This window comes from Trachemys scripta, chromosome 7 (genome assembly GCF_013100865.1).
Source record: "Trachemys scripta elegans isolate TJP31775 chromosome 7, CAS_Tse_1.0, whole genome shotgun sequence".
NCBI lineage: Eukaryota > Metazoa > Chordata > Testudines > Emydidae > Trachemys > Trachemys scripta.
Window position 1 is genome coordinate 13,085,905 of NC_048304.1, and position 22,078 is coordinate 13,107,982.

The following is a 22,078-nucleotide window of genomic DNA, read 5'->3' on the forward strand; positions in this document are numbered from 1 at the left end:
ATGTATATATTTATAAGGTTTATTTAGAGAAACAGCATGACACAGTTCTGATTTCTAGCTTACTATACCCAATAGGCTCACTTAATAAAATCTAGGTTCATAGCATTGTTTGTTTGTTCAATAACCTTAGACTCTTTTATTTTAAACATAGTCTGTTGCTCCAAGGTTCTGGAAACTTGAGTTTAATAAAAGGAGAAGTTGTAAGTTTAGAAAAGGATGCTATATGTTCCTAATTAAATGGGGTTAAAGCAAAGATGTTGGAAAAAGAAAACTGAGAAATGAGAAATTGTACATGCAAGATATTGAAAGAAATCAAGTGTTACCTAATGAATTGGAGAATATGTTCAATAACTTTTAAATATGAAGTGAAGGTTTTCCCTGCAAAGCTGCCAGTAGCAAATGGGAACTTGGCTTCTTTGCATTTTAAATGCCAATGTATAGCAATTAAATCTTTTCAGAGTTTTATCTATGAGGAAGTACATTTTCCTCCATTTTTTGGAACAGTAGCTGCTCACTGTATATATAGTATCAGGGGGTAGCTGTGTTAGTCTGTATCCACAAAAACAACAAGGAGTCCGGTGGCACCTTAAAGACTAACAGATTTATTTGGGTGGAAGCTTTCATGGGTATAAAACCTCACTTCTTCAGAAGCACTATATATAGGTCTTCCAGCCCTCATCCCATGAACTCCTGCTATCTACCAACCTGGCCATCAGTTGTTTCAGGTCGCTGAGTTCCAAGCTCTCCAATACATCTACTCACCCACTTTCAATGAACTAGGAAAGAGGGAGCTTCCTTGGCAGCCTGTGAAAATCCCCAGCCCAGGCCTGCAGTATATTCTCTCTCCTCCACACATGTGCACAAATAGTCTCTGAAGCAGCAGGAGTAGCCTTCAGAACCTCAGAGTCTCTGGGGCAGATCCTCAGCTTGTGTGAGTTGTCACAGATCCATTGTGAATCTTCTCCCTGATGTCCCTGTGGACACACACCCTTGGAATATGAACTCTTCTCAGTCACGCCCCATACTCTCCTATTTCCCCCTCTTCCTCCTCCCCATTATTCTGTTTCTCATTTTCTCCCTCTCCCGCATTCCATGAACCTTACCTCCTTTACCCACATCCTGCCTATTTTCAATCCACCCCCAAAATACAATGGAATGAACAAGAGATGGAACAAATAATTTGGTGTTGTTTTCTTTTTCTTGCTCCCTTTTCACTTACTTTGGTGTAAGTCGAGAGTAACACAGTTATAGTAAATGGAGTCACAGTGACGCACAACTAGTGTGATGTCAGAATCAGTTTAAACATTTTTAGCTTTGCATTATATACAATATTGTGCAAAGCCCTGGTTACACTTATATGGTCAGATCCTCACCTGCAGCTTTATCCTCACCTGCACTTTTCAGGTCTTGCATTGACTTTACTGGGAGCTGGAATAAGACCTTGGTGTAAATCAACTTAACTCCTTTGATTTCAAAGCAGCTAAATCAATTATACCATCTGAGGATCTGGCCTATATATGTTAGGTTCCCATATATCTAGATAAATCAAGACCAGTATGAAATTGTAGTAATATGCTATGTTGAGTGTGGAGTTAAGGATTGCAAGGACTACTGCAATGTTTTTCTTTGATTTATAAACACAGAAGCACTACAATAGGAATTAAGTTATATATAATATAATTTCCCAGCTGGTACTTTTCTATATAAAGAAATATGTGGATGTGAAAATAACATAAATAAATAATAATAATAAATGTTTAGTGTTTCCTAAAGGTCTTTTTATAAGATTTTCATTATAACTTTTAAAAATATCTGTTGACGATAGTCATAATTTTTTGCAACTTCTTTTCAAAAACCCATAATACTTAACAACCACACCAATATATATATATGGAGAGAGAGCGTGCACTGAAATGGGCATAGGGAACAATGAAAAAATGAGACACTATATTCTACATTGTGCTAGAAATAGCAGAATGCAGACCAGATTACAATGAAAACTAAAGTAAAGATAGAAATATAACTTTAGATACTGAGTAAAACAACATGAATATTCAGTTATATTACCTCCCAATCTAATACACTACTATGCCTTTTAATGTCTAACAAAGTTGGTTGTTTATAGCAATATTTGGCCCAGTATTTCTATTGTACCTTATATAATATTGATGAAAGGAAAAAATATCATGTAGGCTTGCAAGATAATTTCTAATTCATTGCACTTGAGTATTTTCATTAGAGTGAAGTCAATAATTCACAATGAATAATTTTACCAATATACTTAGTCTCTTTTTCTGACTGCAAAATATCTATAAGCATATCTTGATTTTCTCTAATTTATTCATCATTCTGTTTTTCTTTTCATATTTTAAAAACTTTGAGGATTGTTCACAAATAGTACTCTGCGATACTTATACATTTCCTGTTTGAACTGTGGGTGATGACTTATGATTGTTCAGGTACGACATGTGGCATTTTTTCCCATCACTGATTGCAAGAGATCAACTGAGCTCTCTTGCTTACTGAATACAAAATTCCATGTGAGTTTGAAATTCACATCCTTTGATTATACATTCCAGGAAAAGATATTTGTTTAAATAAGTAAATAAATGCCACATTTTACGTGTGTGTGTGTGTGTGTGTGTGTGTGTGTATATATATATATAATATTTTCAGGGACTAAAATAAGATAAAATGACCCAAATGAAATCCAAATCCAGATAAAGGTAACAGGCAAGTAAAAGTGTTGGGAAAAGCAAAGGCAAAGGGTAAAACAATTACAATTGATATAACCCATGTTATTTATTAGTAACATTGTATACATTCTGATATTTTAAAGCTGTGGTCGAAGTGGGGTTGGAGGGGAGGGGAAGCTAGCACAGGAGTGGACGTCAATAGCTAAAGGATTGGGTTTTGTGGAGGGATTTGAAAGAAGAAAGTGAGGATGCATGGCATCTGGCTTATATGCTGTGTAGCGACCACTGGCATTTGTTGTTTTACTGGCAACAGACTTTACATACTAGTTCACTGAGGTGTTAAATTCTGGCAATCTTTAGATCCTGTTGATTACAATGGAAGTTGATGGTGCTTTGATCCTCACAGCATCTTAAATAGAAGGATTTAACATTACTGTGCCCAGTGAATCTGAGAATACATTTTCTAGATCTTGTTCATACTATTGAAAAATCTGAGAATGATTGATGGATCGATCCTTTCTGATGCCTGTCCCTTGTCTAACATGTTGTCCCCTGGATCACTCTAAAAAAATATCTATCTGCAGTAGGCTGCCTAGGGCAATGAATTTAGCAATTAGGCACCTATCAAACTTATATCTTGGACATGATGTTAAGAACATATCAAAAACATTAGTGAATTATGTCAAATCAAAATGAAACTGAAATCATCTGTGTATCCCTTTCCCCTCTGTTTTAGTCACTAGATGTTAGACTTTTTTTTTCTGTTTCTGTAATCATTCATGGACATTAGTCCATCTGGCTTATAAATAAATATTGATCACAAAAAAGAACTGTATTCCTCCAAAGTGTTGTGTAGGAGATTTTCCAGCTGATTACAAAGGATGTAAGACAAAAATAGAACTCTAATAATGAAGACTTTGAAAATGCTCTTTCTACAGAAGATGTGTTAGTTGGTAAATATGTTGGGCCAGATAATCAGCTGGCATAATTAGATATAGTTTATACAAACTGAGAATCTGGCCCTTACAGTGTATTTTTTTAATCTCATGACTTAATTATCAATATAACCTCAATCAGCTATATGACTAATACATTTATTTGTCTTCTAATTAGTGATGAGCCTCCACATGATGCTACAGTGAGGGTGTGAAAGTGGTCTAGTGGGACCAATGAATGTCCAGTGCTCATGTGGCTTCTGATGAAGCTGCTGCTACTTCAGAGAGACTATAGAGAGGTGTAAGAGGTCAGAGGAGATGATTTAGGACCTAAGTCAAAGCTCCCTGACATCAAAGGAAAGTCTCATACTGACTGCAGTGAGCTTTGCATCAGTCCCCACCCATGTCCAGTTAACTAGGGAACATGTGTTATGCTTACACCAAGGTTTAGGTACTGTGAAGTTATGGGAGAAACGGAGGAGGAATGAGGGGGCAGCCATGCTTGTGTGGTCGATCTCTGCCCCACTTCTTGTTCTCTTTACTGATAGTGAGATTCAGGTGGCTCCTGGGGATTTGGGTACCATTTGCTTATTCTGGAAACTTCATCTTAGATTGGAAAATGAAGGAAAATTACTGCAACAGAGAGGGTCTTTTAAGTCTGTACAGTGCAACTTGTTTTTTTTGTTTTTTTTTTTTATTGAGCACCACTCATAGTGCTCATTGTGCTGTATGGAGGCAATTCTGATTTCCAGAAAATTTAGTGTGCTTGCCCAGCCCTTTTACTGATCAGTTTGGCTTTTGGTTGTAATGATCAGAATGGAAATGCTGTCTTGAATGTTTTCAAAGACAGGAACGGCTGCCATGCCTCAGTGAGTGTCACTGAGCTGCACATAAATATTTTAACCACTTAGAAGAGCATCAATAAGGACCAATAATAATAATTGGATTGACCTGAGTTGGCACTAACATGCCTCAGAGAATCCATTCTATCTCACTGAGATAAAGGGGAGATTTTGCTTCTATGCACATCTGATTTGAAAGTCCATGATTTCTTGGATCTATATATAGTGCTCGTTCAGGTGCAATGATCAAAGGGAAGTAATGTGGCTGGTCTAATTAATGCTTATAACAAAGTCCCAATGTATATTTTAAAACAAAAGTGGTAACACAAATCTCCCCCTCCTTCCTTCTGTGCTTGTGGCTAGCATTTTTTGGTAGCATACAGAAAGCAACCCAATATGTGAAGAGCTACTCAGAGGATGTTTTCTAATGAGTTTACTTTAATTTCCAACCAGGACCCCAGTCCTGCAGTGGGTAGCACCCAGGCAGACTATTCCACCGTGTAGAACCTACAGCTGGGTGTAAAATGGAATTTCCGTTCTACAAGAAGTTCTAAAATTTCAAAATTTGTTTTCATTCCACATTAGAATAAAAAGCCAAAATGTTGAAAATTCCTGTGGAATGAAAATTCAGGAGGAAAAAAATCTATTTAGTGCAATCAAAACATTGTGTTTTTTATAATGTTGAAACCTATAGTTTAGATAAAGTTAAAGAATTAAAGAAAGTAAGTAATATCAATGCCAGTCAACATGGTTTTATGGAAAATAGATCTTGTCAAATGAACTTGATATCATGTTTTGATTATATTATAAATTTGGTTCATAAAGGTAACTGTGTTGACATCATATATTTAGGCTTTTGTAAGGCACTTGCCTTAGTACTGCTTGATATTCTGATTAAGTTAGAGCAATATCAATGTACTAACATATTAAATGGATTAAAAATGTCTGATGAATCTCAAAAAGTAATTTTAATGGGAAACCATCAATTAGGGGTGTTTCTTATCTATAAGAAAGTCAAGAAGTGACTTGATCATAGTCTACATATGGATAATATATCTGATAAACCTTTAAACTAGTACAGAAGGCATAATAAGATCCAATGGTTCAAAGATAAAGCGAGATAAATCATACTAGAAAGTAGGCACATATTTTTTAACAGTGAGGGTAACTGACCACTGGAACAACTTACCAAGAGACATGGAGGGAGGATTCTCCATCACTTTAAGTCTTTAAATCTAGAGTGGAAATCCGTTGTATTCAATGGACCCAAAGACTCAAAGGTGTTAACATGACCCTGTCATTGTCCAGCATTAAACAGTTTTAATCAGTGTCCAGAGTCTGGAATGCAGAGACCTCAGCATGCTTAGTACTATGGCAAACACACCATTACAAATTCCTGAGGAGGGAGGGACACAAAGTCTTACATCTCAGGTAGTGTTCGGGATTTAGCTTGAACCAGTGGAGGTTAAAATGTCTTATGGGTCCACTTCTCTGGCCCAATCTCATCAGGACATCTCTCAAGATTAGAGTGTTGAATCTCCAATGGTGTCACAATAGATTTCAAGGTCCCAGAAGATGGTGGGAAGATGCTCACTCCTTCTTATTCTCCCATCTATCTGTCAGCCAGCATCCATGATAACTAATTCCTTCACTCCAAAGTATCTTTTTGAGGATCCCAAAAGGGGGGAGGTGGTTGGAAACGGAGCTGAAGCCCTCATTATTTTGTCCACCAATTCGTTCTAATTTCCAACACCCCAGTTTTTGTCCATTGATTTTCAATCCCACACTTCTGTTGTTTACCAGGGTATGATCTTAACATAGTCCTTGAGTTATATCTGTAGGCCTTTTGTATTTGGCCTGATTGAGTTTATCTCCCTTTTGTACCTTTTTCTGATAAATATTTATTGTTACAGATTATTGTGATCTTTTAAAAACTTTTATTCACTTTCTTATATGTAGGCTCACAACTGGAGTAGCCCTGCTAGGCCCCAATTATCACTACAGGCCTTTCTAAAAGATGTGCTGTAGGCTCAACCAGAAGTTATGGGTTTGATGGAGGATTTATGGCGGACAGTCTATGGCCTGTGTTATGTAGGAGGACAGAATAGATGATCATACAGTTCCCTTCTGGCCTTAAACTCTATGAATCTAAAAAACAGGTGTAGTATTTACTTCACTGGAGGTCATGTTTTTGTCAGTCTAATTTGAGAACATTTCCTTTCTAAACAAATATTTAAACCAAGCTCAGTGACTTGCATATTTTTGGTTTATATTCTGAAGATAAATTATTAGTCAGTGATGCATTTTCCACATACAGTGATAAAATATATATTTGTAAATGATTGCATTCAAAAAGGTTCATAAAACTGTTAGATCAACTGGGCTTAGTATAAAGATATTAAAAATGATTTGAAATAATCCTTCATGGATTAGTTAATATCAGATAAATACACTAGGGCACACATGCTATGATTAAACACTTGTCTGGCAATCTCATGGATTCGTTAATTCTGTTCCTTCATTGATTTAAACATATTAATTAAGGAAAAAAGCCCACACCAGGAGCTGAACCCCTGATCTATATGCACAGTTTAATAATCATTGTTCCATGGTGATTAGAATGATTATGGGGATACTGTGAAAAATTCATTTGCTGCAACTAAGCCAACAACTTTGCATTTGTGTTGAAAAACAATTATGGAGCTTAATTGGGAGCCATGTAATGATGACAGCAGTTATTTCAGTGATTGATTCCCAAATTAAAGAGAGCTGGCAAACTAAATACCAGTATTTCCTATGCTAGAAAACTAAAAGGAGAACCAAAGTTCAGAGAGCATGCACAGTAGACAAATTATGAAATATGGTGAAATCCTGACTGTGATATACAGAACTGCTTCATATAAAAGGCTGATGGATGACCATTACCTACAGCTCTGCTTGTCTTGATAACAATGTGAAAGATAAAATAAGACATAGGAATTCAAGGATCAAAATTAGCAGCAACTGGAGGCAAGCAAAATATTGATGTTCTGCAGTTGCCACTAGACTCCTTAATGTTAAAGCACTCATAAAACAGAAGTCAGAGATATGGAGGATCCAGCTAAATTATTTAAAGCTACTAGAATTTGTTCATGAAATTCAATTGATTTTATATTTGATCAATCACTTCTCATCTTTAAAAGCATATATCCTCCTCCAAGGTCATGTTTCTTGTCTTTCTCTGTACATATTTGTCAAGATTTTCCTTACAGCATGCAATGACATTTCACATGATTCTTTGAAGCATCTTCTCCTACTCACAAATATTCCTCACAATCAAATTCTATGGAGAAAACCCTCTCAGTGGTTGGTTCATATAAAGTATTTTGCAATGCACAGCAGGGCCAGCTCCTCAGATGATGTAAACAGGTATAGCCCTATTGTCTTTAATGAAGCTATGCCAGTTTATGACAGCTGAAGATCTAGCTTCCAGTGTTTACATTTGTGGGAAATGATTTTAGTTTAGAAGATGTTGGTGAAAGTAAAAAAGTTTGTTTCAAGTTTTTGACTGTAGAATCTAGTTCTGCTAAACTACCATCACTGTGAATAATCTAATTGTTGAAGCTAATTAGTACTCTATATTTTGCTCTGTGATTGTATGGATAATTAACAAACAAAATTCTCCTGGTGCAGAGGGCTCACAGAAGGCATCTGTGCCACTTAAGCCATCCAGAAAGTGTCTATGTCTTTTGCAGGCCACAGAGGGGTTTACCCCACTTTCACATGCCAGTGCAGGGTGTGAACAGAGGGTAGAGTGGAGTGTGGGGACTGGATTAGGTGAAGAACCACAGGGTCATGTGGAGCCAGTGATGCTAAAACCATATGTATATGCAAGGACAAGGCTTCAGATGTTATTCAAGACCACCCCTGGAGCGGGACCTATTGAGGGGCTTCAACCCATATGAATGCTAGTTTTTTGGGATTTAACTTGAGTTATGTTAATTTCATCCTAATGTGACTAATGGTAAAGCCCTGAGACATTTTCCTTTCAAAAATAAAGAATATTTATTTTCAGTAAAATATAATGTTTATTTTGACATTTGTAAGTAGCTGTGAAATGTTGCAGACACAATCTTTCTACTTAACAGACTAACAGAGACAAATCATGTTTTAAAATAGCAGCATTCTCATTATTACATTATCAATCTCAGGCATGCTATATAAAACCTTTCCGCTTTCTTCTGCTCTTTGAAGTATAATCCTTTCTGATTTATATCTCTAAAACATTTCTATAACCAAATTTATGACATCACTTGCAAGGGCCATAAAACATGTTCAGGTACCATTTAGATTATAAAAATAATGTATCTGCCGTCAAGGCATATTCTGTACTCTCAATTGGATGGATAATTTAGTTTTTATGAATAAGTCATCATTACTTTTTGTAGATATTGGTTGAACTCTGGTGACTAACAGCAAAGCAGCAAAGATTTTTAAACAATAGAATTATTGATAATATTAAGATTGATATAAAAAGCATTCTGATATTTAACCATACTTTTATTGTTACAGGTATGCTACAGCACGCTATTTGATAAATATGAATAGGCTCTGTAAATTATAAGCATAATTTGATTTTTTTCCCCTCAAAGGTGGAAGCAAAATGGCACAGATATTGATCTTACCATGAGTTATCACTACAGGTTGGTTGGAGGCAGCTTGGCAATCAATAACCCACATACAAAACAGGATATTGGAACATACCAGTGTTTGGCTACAAATTCATTTGGAACAATTCTGAGCAGGAAGGCAAAGCTTCAATTTGCATGTAAGTTGCTAAGACTGCATTTATTAAAGCATTTCTAAGTAATTCTGTATGTGAAATGTAATTTATTTGATAATTAACGTATCATGATGACCACAATGAAAGGGGTGGATTTACCTCTGCAGTGCTTTTCTATTTTAAATTTAAAAAAACCCTATTTTCTCATAAAATATTAACAACAGAAACAGACTTCCAATTCCTTACAGCACTCAGAGAACAATAATTACCACTGATGATTGAAAGGTCAAAGAAGATGAATGCAATTACTTTTGTTCAATAAAGCTGTTATGTTGTGTTTTTTTTAAGAGGGCTTTTATTTTATTTTTTGGTCGGAGTGATATTCATTAATTATCTAGTGCCACACCTAGCCACATGCAAAAAACGTTGCAGGAAGACTAGGTTTTACATTTGCTACAACATAATGATATCCAACAGAGTCACATAAATGTCACACCAGTAATTACTTCAGTGACATTTTGTTACATTAACAGACATACAGTAAGATTCCCTTCTTCCTTATGCACTGTGCAAAAGGATATTGTTCTGCTGTGCTGAAATGTGTCATATTTCAGCCAGGTTGGGTACAGTTGCTGATGTCAATTTGAACCAGTTTGATAATTATTATGCTAACCCTTTTTTATTTCTTCTGCACATTTCTGAGTGGTGACTGAATTCTGTTGGTACCCTCAAAGGAAACTTGAAGGAAGCCACATGTTTTACTTGCACTCATTTTTTTTTTTCAGTCTAAAGGTCTGCACTGTCTTTCATTGTGAGAAAGCAATTGTTTTCAAACCTCATTAATAAAACATACTTCTAAAGCCAACCTTATGTCGCTATTTCAGACATCAGTAAATGTATTAATTATTAACCTTGTTCCATTTCTCATAGCAAATCTCATGTCACAGAGGTTATACAAAGGAGACATCAGAGGTTGAGATGGTTCACAGACTTTTTTTTCGTAAAGCTGATCATTTGGTTTATCATTTGTACTGGGTTTTATAATTTTCCCACTGACTTTCTTAAGCAAAGAGCTTTTGTCTCTGGAGCTGGACAAATGAAAACCAAATTTTAATTCATCATATTCTGACCCTTTTGTATTTGTTTTTCTCAAATATTTCTGCGAGCAACCTTTTGTTCATGGGAAATGAATTCCAAGCTTGAAGGTGAAATTTGCTTTGTGACAAAACAAAATCCCTGTCAGGCAGAAGTAGTGGAGCAGCCATCTTAGAATTTTGTGTGTGGAGACTGAGTGAAGAAGGAAGCAGGGTTGGCTACTGGGAGGAAACTGGGGAATGAATGGAGGAGGAGGAGATCAAGAGAGGAAAAGGAAGATGCCCAGCAGGGCCTACGAGGAGGAAGCTGAAGGCTGCATATATGTCACAGATATACTTGTAATCAAGGTGTCTCTCAGAGTCCAGCTCCAAATCTGATGAAGGGAAACTCCTCCTTTTCTTCACCTACAGGCACATTGTCCTGCCAGAAGGAAGATACATCCACCTGAAAAGGGAGCCTGTAGGAAAAATAAAAGGCATCCGGGCCCTACCCACAGGATGTCCTGAACATTTCTGGTAATATTCTTCTCACAGCCTGGGTAGGGGAAGGAGGAGCTACAAGATGAAAGGAGCATTGGAAGAGAAGAAGAGGAACCTGAAAAAAAGAGAAGGGGGGCTTGCAGGAAGGACTGGAAGGAGTTTCTGTTTCTTTTCACTTGGAAGAAGGAAGGGAAAGCATTCTCTGCCAGGCTGCTGTTGCATGTTATTTTTACACAGTTCTTGGCATGAATCACATGACCAAGAGTATTAGCCAGGATGGCTGACAGAAACACATTCCATACGTGGAGCTTGTGTTTGAAGTAACATCCACTGAAAGATCTCCCCGATGCAGAGAAGAGAAAACTTTGCCAAGTAATGGAATGGAAACACAAACCTCTATTTGGCTAAAGAACTTGAAGGTGAGACTAAATCTGACACAAACTGCAAAGATACATATCTCCAAACTGAGTAGGAGTTAACTCTTGCATGGTGCTAAGCCAAAAGCAGGCCCACAGCTTTCTGAAGGATGATTTAGATCTCAGAATGCTGAGGAAATTGTCTTTGCCAGGCAATTACTATTAGGATCTACAAACAACAATACAATATGCAGCAGTGGAAAGCAAGGATACTACGTAGGAGACTATGAGAACTCTCTCACTCCTAGATTAGTGTACCAGCAACTGGCCATCAGTTTTCAGGGGTAAAGTTAACCAAAACCTAAAGGAAAACACAAATGACTTTTCCCAGACAATTCTGCTGGCCAGAAAATCTGCATAAGGAGTACACAACTGGATGCAACTAAAGCAATTCAACAACTAGTAAGGACTATGGCTACATGGATAGTGTTAAATGGTTTTGTCTCATTCATACAGAGTTTTTGGCACTCTATATTGGTGAAACATTCTACCAGAAGAACTTAATTCATTGGGAGATAAGGTCCCTTAGTGATATACCAGAAGCTCCAAAGATTAAAGGTCAAGTAGTTCGTTTATTGATTTGATATTTGATATCCCCAGAGATGCACTTCCCACAGCTACTTGTGGGACGAATATGGAATACAAGATCCTAGTTCTCATTTGTGTGGACCAGATGAACCAGCAAATTCCAGCCAACATTAGTACTAATATGCGGACATACAAGAAAGAGGAATGTAAACAGATATGAGATCCTAATTTCAGGAAGAAGGCTTCATTATCAGAGGAGATGGCAGAAATGCAGCAAGAAACTGAAGTGAAAACACCCAATATAAAAGTCACTCTGAACATATGGCTCATAACCTGGTTTACAGAAAGAAAAGACAGCAACACTGAGAAAGGCACAAGGGCACCTTGTTCAGGGGTCTAGTACAAAGTCCTTGGCAGATAGGTTAAAAGATATGAAGACAGAAAGGGATTTTCATTCATTCAATCTAATCATTTTCATGAATGGTACCTATATGGCTCTTGGCCCCAACCTATTACAAAAGCTACATAGCTTTTAACCAGTTTTCCACCTATGGGTCCAATCAAAGGAGAATTAAAATTGTGGTGCAAAATTAGAGTCACAAAACTGCTCTTATAAAATGAAGAGAAAGTCCTTGATAAATCAAGCACTGACTTTTCTTTGACCTCTCGAAATCGCACTGCTTAATAGCCAGCCGGTACATTGCCCACTCCAAGGCCACGTAAACATCAGTAGGAGTTCTGAGTGTCTCAGGATCCCATTACTGCATTGGGTGGGGACTCTGAAAGTTAGTACTGTAGGATCTGGTCCTAAGTTTGTGTTTGTATTTTTTGCCTGAAACAAACAATGACTCAATTCTACCACTTTCACATAGAACAACACCTTACTATATGAGTAGTCTCATTGATTTCAGTGGACTACTCACCTAAGCCCTGAGCCTGCTACTGTGTCTGCAGGGACTTCAGTAGGGATTTGTGGGAATGCAGGGGTCTGCCCAATTGGTTCCAGCTTCAGGATCAGGTCCCTAGTAGTGTATTACTCATCAAATTTAAGTGTGGCATAATCAGACCCTGTATAAATAAATAGCAATAGTGGAAGGAATTATAATTATGTAATAATGCTACTTATTATATATGAAACATGATTATTTCACTGTTACAGTCTCCCATTCCCTATCTTCGCACCTCCCTCCATTTGTTTCTTGTGTACACCTGTTGTCTCATATCTTATGCTAACCCCTTTGTGACTGAATGTGTCTATTTTATTATACATGTGTGCACTGTGCCTAGCACAGTGGGGCCCTGGTCTCTGATTGAGGCCTCAAGATGCTATTACAATCCCAGTCAAAATAATAATTCTAGTAATATATTTGGGAAAGGGAATTTTAAGTATATTTGTTTCCTTATTACAAGGTAAATAACCATACATTATAATGTAAATTATTGTTATTCAAAGTAACTTCATGTCTTCCTCCCTCTTCTCAAACTTGTTGGCCACATATTCATTGCACACGTCAACAAGATTTGTGAAAATTATGAGCTTTTTCTACTTTGAGTAACAAAACAATTACTCCATGAGATTACAAATAGGTGTTCAGATTCAGCTGAAGTTTCCTTCTTATACTCCATTAAAAACAGAGCTGTCAAATCAAAGCCTGCAGGAGGAATATTGTGTGGGCGGAAATGACATAGATTATTAAAATAAAAGACAGTATCATTGAGACAGAGGACAGTGCAAACACATAGATGCTTTAGCAGGACACATGGCATGGCCATGCCTAGGTTATTAATACTTCTTGGTGAAAGTTTGTGTCATCCTAAATAGAAAGGAAATTGTACATATTCCCCATAAAGTATATACTTTTAAATTAGAAACTGCAATTCAGCGTTGATTATTCACTGCCCAATATGCTCTTCAACAGTTAATGTTATCTAGATAAGAACTAGAGCTGCGTAATTCAAATCCAAATCCAGATCTGGATTTCCAACCCCTTCAAAAGATCCTGGATCTTCCTTTTGCAGCCAGTCACAAAAAAATGGGTCCAGAACTAGATTTAGATTCTGAATCACCCGCTCCACTCCCAAAGTCAGGAGTCAGCAGCCATCTTTTTTTATCACCTAGGTGACACATTCAGCCATGGTGCAGAGGCCTAGCATGAGGCTCTGTGCAATGGTTAACCCCTGAGTGGGCGGAGCCTTCAAGAGAACTGCCAGGCAGAGAGGCCTCTGCATTTCCTTTGGGCAGTGCAGAGCAAGTAGCCTTAAATAGGAGGGTGGTGATGGGGGAGGACTAGGGGCAGGTCAGTGGTGGACCCATGGAATCTGAGTTTATGTGCATCCAGTGATCCCAAAACACTACGCAAGTGGTGCAAAGGGACTTCAGCTCTATTCAAACTTATATGCTGGAGTAGCAGTCAAGGAGTCCCTTGTCCATCCTCACTACCCTTCACTCAGTCTGAAAAATCAATCCGTTTAATAATTATACAACACTTTGAGTGATGATGTGCAAATATTGAATGACCATTAACTAACTACTGGTTCTGCATTCAGCATGGTATTTTCTAAAACAAAGATGTTACATTTAGCATGGGTGCAGGCTTCCCTGACTTGAGAGTTTTAGTTTGCTTTTCCCCTTCATGAACGTAAAAAAAAAAATAATAATTTAATTTAAATTTAATTTAATTTAAATTTAAAAACGTAGCATTAAAAATCTTCACTGCCAGCATCCTTCTAGATACCCAGAGTGCAATGACAGGATCCTTGGTGATAATACCACTAGAAAATGGCGTTTCTAGAAATTGTCACAGAGCCAATCAAAGCAGTGATTTGGGGTGTAATTTCATTGCAAGAAATAGCAAAGGTGGAAGCGCAGGAACATCAGAAAATCCACAAGATGAAAAAGCATCCCAATTCATGGAAGAGTTTTGACCAGAGAGTGTTTCTCTTCTACTTTGGCGTTAAGAGACATTTTCTTCATGCATATTAAGGAGTTGTTTTTCATAAAGCCTGTCTATTTTTGTGAATGAAGATTATATAACTCACATTTAATTCCTTTAAAAAAAAAAGTCATGAAGAACTGTCAGAGTGCTGCTTCAACTGGGATTTTATCCCTCAAGCACTGGGGATTTGCTTTAATTATTTCATCAGTGTTAAGTAAACTAAGTATATGCAAACAACTGGCCTGGGGGGAAATACCCATAACCAGCTGCAGTAAAGCAGTCCATCCTTGCCCATTATTATTTCTTTTAGTTCCAAGTAATGATCCAAACATACACAAGCACATTCCAGAAATGACAAGTCAAATAACATACTGAGGAAAAAATACTATGTTGTGACTCAAATTATGTGAAACAATATCATTCATGACTATTCATAGAGAGTGAAAACAGCAGACCAAATATTTAAGACATCCAATTTGTCAGGGATCTGAAATGAGATTTTTTCTAATACATTAAAATTATTTTGTCATATATTCCATTGTTACCCGGGGTTCTTTCAACCCAAAGCTCTTGGTAACTTTACTCTGTGCGAGGAGGTGTCAGGAAATAAATCAGGGGAGACACAGCTGTCCGACCGATAGATGGCTGGCACAAACAGGACAACACAAGAATGCTTTCACTTAAAGCTAAACTTTACTAGTCTCAAGCACTTACACGCATCCGCAACAGGTTAGTAAAACACCCCCAACCCTTGATAATTACCAAAGCTGCGAGTGGCTCTCGAGTGACACAGTGGCAGGCTTCCGGTGGCCAAATCTTCCATCTGCCGGTGAGGACTGCAAGATGTATCCAGAGGGAGAGTCCAAAAGAGTCCCCAAACGAGCCCCGAAGAGTGCCCCCCCAAAGGAGTCCCACTATCTCAAGCTTTTCCCCCTTATTTATACATTAGTAATACAATGATATGTCCCTTACAGAAACCTTGTTAAGTAAGCAGATTTAATGATGGAGCAAGAGGTTCCTTCTGATTATTGATTAACCAGGTGTGGCTTTTCCAGAGCCTGCATCCTTGAGACCTCAATAGACATTCCTGGGCATATCCTACTCTTTTAAAATGCATGTATCAGCAACTTCAACACAATTCTTATCAGAAAGGACGTGGGGTCAAGCTGCCCCTTTCATGGCACCCCAAAAACCTCCTCCCCTCCTGCCTTGGTCAAGCTGCATGGCCATTGTACAGCCTGCTGACTAGGTTGCTTTTTAACAGTAAGCCATAGTGGTTTTAGGCACTTTACTGGTTTGCCAAAGTCTCCCCATACACCATCACTAATCAGAAGAAGTGATCATGATTTCTATTTAACACAGGTCTATTCCTTTCCCATGTAAAAGTCAAGTGACAGTCAGAAATCCTTATTTTTTACTTGTGAACTCCAATAAACATTCAAAAGAACTTGAATTCAAGTACAAGATTAATGGGCTTCAAAAGAAAGCAACAGTCTTGGATCAGGTAGTACAGACATATTTATCCACATTTTTAAAAGCTTCCCCCTTTATTTTAAACAGAGCTCTAGTATTTTGCTTGACGTTTTATGGCCACATTTAGATACCCATTGATTTCAATGGGATTACTCAGAAAGCAAGATGGTACTCTGTGCAAAGGTATAAGAACCTGGACCTTATTATCAGTGTTAGAGAGAACATCTCATGTTCCATTTTCATCCTCCCTACCCTGGGCTGGAGATAAGGTTCAGTGCTCGCACATATGCTACAAGAATTTTGGATGCAAGAACGGGGATTGGAATAGATGGAAGAAATCTGGATTTCCTAAACGCTCTAACATGGTGTTTGTCTGACTGTTGTATGTGTAGAACAGACAAAATATTCTCTTTGTTAAAGTGACAAATGGAAGAGGAAATAGCACCTGTAGGACATGATCTTCTGTTTTGTAACAGGGGGAGAGGGGGAGGGAACAACCCCAAACCCCAAATCTTTATCAGTATCTAACCATTTTAGGATAAGATATTTAAAAACATTCAGATCCATTTAGTCTTAGCTAGATCATGACAATATCAGGTACATGCAGAGCCCTTTTAGACATTTTTTGTATGAGATGCTCAGAAAGCATAAAATCCCGCTTTTCATCTGATTACTTCATCATGTTGTTTACCTTTGACTGCACACAAATTACATGAACATCACAAAGCAATATAGCATGCCTCAAAATGTCATAACCCTTTTCACTTGAACCATATGTTTTGAAACAGAAAATGGAAAAATCAATGCAGTTAAATCAGATCAGATATTCTGAATTTATGAAGTCTCGACATGCATGAATTTCCCTCTAAATGGCTCAGACACTACTAGCTAGGCTGGTAGTGTGCTACTGTACATGTGTTGAGATGCCCATTGTAATTATTATATCATGATTAAAGATGTAGTGGGTGTAGTATCTACTGCCCAGGAGTAAAAGCTTTCTCAGGTAATTTGAACCACTGATTACCAATTAATTACCTACAAACGCTTGCATACTAATCAGCCTGACTTTATCTTCTTGTACTGTATGACACAAAAATCATTGCAATATTTTTTCTCCTTAATGAATAATTGTATGAATTCCATAGTATTGTTTACATTTTATTCATTTTTGCCAAGGTTGAGAATTATGGATATGATTTTCAAAAGCTCCTAAGTAAACTAAGAGTCTAAGACACATCTTCAAAGGGGACTTAGACCCAAATCCTAAAAGGTGTTAGGGAATTAGGAATTAGGCACCTAAATACCTTTGAGAATCTGGCCTTAGATCTTTAAAAACCTAAGCCCCATTAACTTAAGTCACTTTTGAAAATGGGCCTTTGGCTCCTAGCTCACTTAGGCATTTTTGAAAAATTTACCCTGTGTCTCATCTTGGATAAGAAGCAGCCCATTACAGCACCACCCTCAGAGCAGCCCAGGGAAGGAGTTGTGACTTCCAGAGATGGAAGCAACCTGCAATTGACCCATATCGGCAACAAATTACTTCCCCAGCAGCACTGACTCTCTAACTGGCCAGGATCACTGGCCAATGATTGGGGGAGGTGGGACAGAGCCAAGTATTCATTTATTCCCCACCCTTCTCTGGCCATTCCTTATCTTCCTATGGGGTGAAAGGAAGTAATACTGCCAAATTCAGACCAGGAACACCACAGAGAGGAGTAAAAAGGGGCACTTGAAGACGCCTTACTCCGCTCTAGGGGCACATAGGACAAGTCACGGTTTTGCCATTTGTTTTACATTGCATTATCATGACACCTAAATGGAATAACACCTAAAACACACAATCATTGCTTACAGTTATTCCCATATCATCGGTGGAGAAGCTTGTCTCAACTTGTATGCACATGTAGGACCAGACAGAGAACAGAGGAACATAGGACCAGAAGGAATTTCCTGGGTCATCCAGTCTAGTCCCCTGCTATGACAGGCAAACCCTTCATCTAATTCCATTCATAAACGTATCAAGCTCCATCTTAAAACTGATTATCTTGTTTGCCCCCACTACTCCTATTGGAAGATGATTTCCAGCCTAATGCATTGCACCTCATTCTGTCACCAAGGCAAGATATGCCCCAATGCAGATTCAACCTCAAAGAGGTCATGCAGTGGCAATGAATTACTGCCTGCCCTCCCTCAGCGTTTCTCCCAAGTGAGGAAAGAGCAACTGACTATACCAAACTCAGGCAAGACTAAAGTGATGTCGGTAGTAGTAGGGGGGAACTCTTTGAAGATACCCTACTGCTGACTGACAGGTGCCTTCAGGTTGTTAAATGGGTCCACAACCTGAGTTCCTTGTTGGAATCTTCATTATGAGTGGGTACTCAAATAGCTAGCAGCAATAAATGCCTAATCCCACCTGTGACTGGCTAGAATGTGACCAATAGGAATGGGCATAATCTGCTGTATATAGAGTTGTAATAGATAAGCCTGGAGTTCACAAATGCAACTCCTTATTACGTAGAAACAATTCCCAACTGACTGGAAAAGCTCTGCCTTGTACAAAATGAATCTATCCATCTGTTTATGAGCACAAATCACCAAAGAACCCTCGAGTCTGAAGCCCATCCCCTCCCTCGGCTTCAGAACCCAAGTTGCAACTACAAAGCACTGTTTACACCGCTCTTTTCAGACAGCAAGTTCAAACCCTGCTAGCCCGATTCTTTTGACCCAACATTGTGTAGGCATACCCTGGGAGACCTGCATTCAGTTTCTATTTCCGCCATAGACTTTCTGTGTCACCTTGAGTATGTCACTTCTTCTCCTTGTGCCAAAGTTCCCTGTCTATAAAATGGGGGTAATAGCAATACCATACATCAGAGAGTTGTTGTGGGGAGCATTAAAGATTATGAATTGCTCAGGTAATAGGGACCATATAAGTATTTGTAGGTTATTTTTAGTTAGATATTATTTACTCTTCTGTTATTCCTATAGAAAGGTTTATCCTAAATCAGCCTGTTGTAAGTTTTCCTGGAAAAAGCAATATATGTGATTGAGATATTGTTGGTAACAAAGCATCTATAGGTCCCAGAGCTGTTGGATTCTGATTGATAAAATTTAATATTTTTTGAAGAGTAAAACCAGTCTCTTTATTTGCGGTGTGGGTGAAGTTCCGTTTTATCTATCCGAGTTTCATTGAACACAATATGACTTAGCTTCCAATAAATTATGGAATGCAATATCTACAATGTCCACATGTGCTGTTTTATTTTTGGCTTGGCACAAAAAATAAAAAGATAGATGGAGATTTGGAAAAAAATAAGAAAACCACATAAAATTCTCAGTAATAAATGACTGTTTTCTTTAAACAAAAAGTAATTAAATCAGTTTTTATTACTTATTTATTCTTGTAGCACAGGTAAATCTTGCTTAATATCAGTTTCAAAGACATAAGATAAAGCTCATTTATTTAGTCTTTATATTGTACAATTTATGTTCAAGGAACAGAAAGAGTCTTCATCATAAATACTTTTAATAATAAAAGTGAAAAAGGCCCCAAACTTAGCTATTCAGGCTAAAAGGGATAAATTCTGATCTGAAGAATCACATTGTTTTTACCTCACAGAGCTATAAATAGTCACATCTCAACATCTTGAGTTGAAGTTGAAAACCATAGAACTGGGGTCACATTCATAAGCTGGGTTATGGCCCCTTTGCACTACTCAGGTGAATTCCAGACAATTCAGAGGGATGTCCCTGCTGGTGTTTTGTGCAGCAACTGGACCCCGTGATTCTCCCCACTCCTCTTGGGGTACAGGATGTGTGTGGGAGAGAGAAGGTGGGGGCATGTCAGGGTACACTGGCTCAAGAGCCGTTAAGGCTGCAAAGTTCATCTTTCTAGACAAGCATTTGGATAGGGCAACAATTGGTGGGATGGGGATCTTTGTTATGTTCTGTGTGGAAGGCCCAAGTGTTGTGAGATCTTCTGTTTTTTCTATTGCTTATATTTTATTGGATTATTATTTATAATATTGTGTGAGGGTGCCCAGGGCCAATCAAAATAAATACATAACTGGAGATGAGGGCACTCAGTATTTCACAGCACTTTGCAAGATAGATCTGGCTTATGGTGAACAAAGTCACGAAACTGGTTTTGTGCAGGTTCAGGACTACACATGCTCAGAGCCAATTGTATGATCAGAGTCTGAGTGAACAAACGACTTAGTCATATATAAACGCCTATATGCATACGGAAAAATCAGATCCAAATAGGATAGTGGGTAAATAGAAATAGAAGAGACCTGTTGAAGGGGAGAATTAATGCCTCTGCCATGAGATACAGTTTGCCACAAGGGGCCAAGTCCAGGGCCGGCTCCAGGTACCAGCTTAACAAGCAGGTGCTTGGGGCGGCCAAGGGAAAGGGGCGGCATGTGCGGCAATTTGGGGGTGGCAAGTCCCTCACTCCCTCTAGGAGCGAAGGACCTGCTGCCGAATTGCCGCCGCCGATCGCAGCATTTTTTTTTTCTTCCCCAATTGTCGCCGCCGGTTGCGATTGCGATCACAGCTTTTTTTTTTTTTGCTTGGGGCAGCAGAAATGTTGGAGCCGGCCCTGGCCAAGGCCATCCCTAGTGTAGCTGCATTAAAGTCAACAGAGTTACATTAAGGATTAATTTGGCCCGTTTGATTTAGACTGTGGAGAGAAATCTATTTTTAAGAACTCTCCAATCTGTGGAAAACTCATGTAGATGTAAAGTGACTCTGTGATGACCGGTGACAAATGGACTCTATGATGACAAGCAAGAAAATGTAAAGAATATAAATATTAAAAATCTATATTTTATTTCCTTTTGTGAGGGTCAATTTCTTGGCTGTGCCTCTGGCCTCCAGATGGAGTTTAGAGTGAAAGCCTCCATCAATACTCACTGCTCAGTACAGTTCACCCTGGCTTGGTTCAGAAGTGAGTTTTAATATTTTATGCTGTTAACACTACAGATGAAAAAAAAGTCAGACGTGGTCCAGCTGAAGGACATCATAGGATACACTTTGCAGTGAGTTTCTTTGTGCACACAGCAAATATAAACTCAGTCAAGGATTTTTCTCTACTTCACTGTTTAATTTAATTATGTTTTTTTGCTGTTCCTCCATTGTGGTGCTTGATATTATCTTGCAAAGGGAGCTTACTTTCTTAATTTATAAGACAGACAAAGTGTTGCTATCCACGTTTTACAAGAGGGGAACTAGAGCACAGAGAGATTGAGGGCCAGATTTTTAAGGTATTTATGCACCTAAAGATGTAGATAGGCACCTATATAGTAAATACCTTAAAATATCTTGTCCTAAGTGACTTGTCCAAAGTCACCCAGAAAGACTGGGATTGAGTCAGTTTAACCCAAATCTTCAACGTCCCAGTCCAGTCCCTTAACTGCAAGGCCAACCTTCCACCAACCGTTACTCTGCTTCTGCTGCAATTTTTAATAAACTGATGATTTCTGACTGATTATAGATTATTAAAAATATCTGTATGTCCCTTAGCCAACCAGAGCAATTTACTCTAAAAGAGGAAGGCAACATAACTGAAAAAGCCAGAGCTTTAAACAGTAGCCTAAACCATCTCAGAAATTACTGAATGCATATTTGCACTCTGCCATTAATGCTTAAATGGGACAGACTGTTTCAGTCAAATACTCCTGAATGATGGTTGTCTAATATTCAGCATAGCTGCCTCTCATTGCAATTCAACTCTCCATCAGAATCTCCAGAGCCAATTTATGCCAATTAGAGGCCTCCTGTGAAGTTATTCAATTGGATAGATCTCTAAAAGGATGAATTTTGGTCACTGACTTTCTTCCCCCATCTGTTCCAAACAGCTCTGCCATGACAACTAGGGATAGAAGAGAGGGTATTCAATCTCAAAGTGAAGGA

The 22,078-nt window shown here is 38.2% G+C and overlaps 1 protein-coding gene across 2 annotated transcripts in view; it reads left to right on the forward strand.

Annotated features, from left to right (window-relative positions):
• The window catches only part of CNTN6 (contactin 6), a 220,575-nt gene that overhangs the window by 84,645 nt on the left and 113,852 nt on the right, over positions 1-22,078 (forward strand). Inside the window, exon 4 of one of the 2 annotated variants that reach the window (XM_034775442.1) lies at positions 9,156-9,280. In XM_034775442.1, coding sequence (XP_034631333.1) covers positions 9,156-9,280 — 125 coding nt within the window. Of the gene's footprint in view, positions 1-9,104; positions 9,281-22,078 lie in introns of both variants that reach the window. The other variant, XM_034775441.1, reaches the window with a different exon arrangement.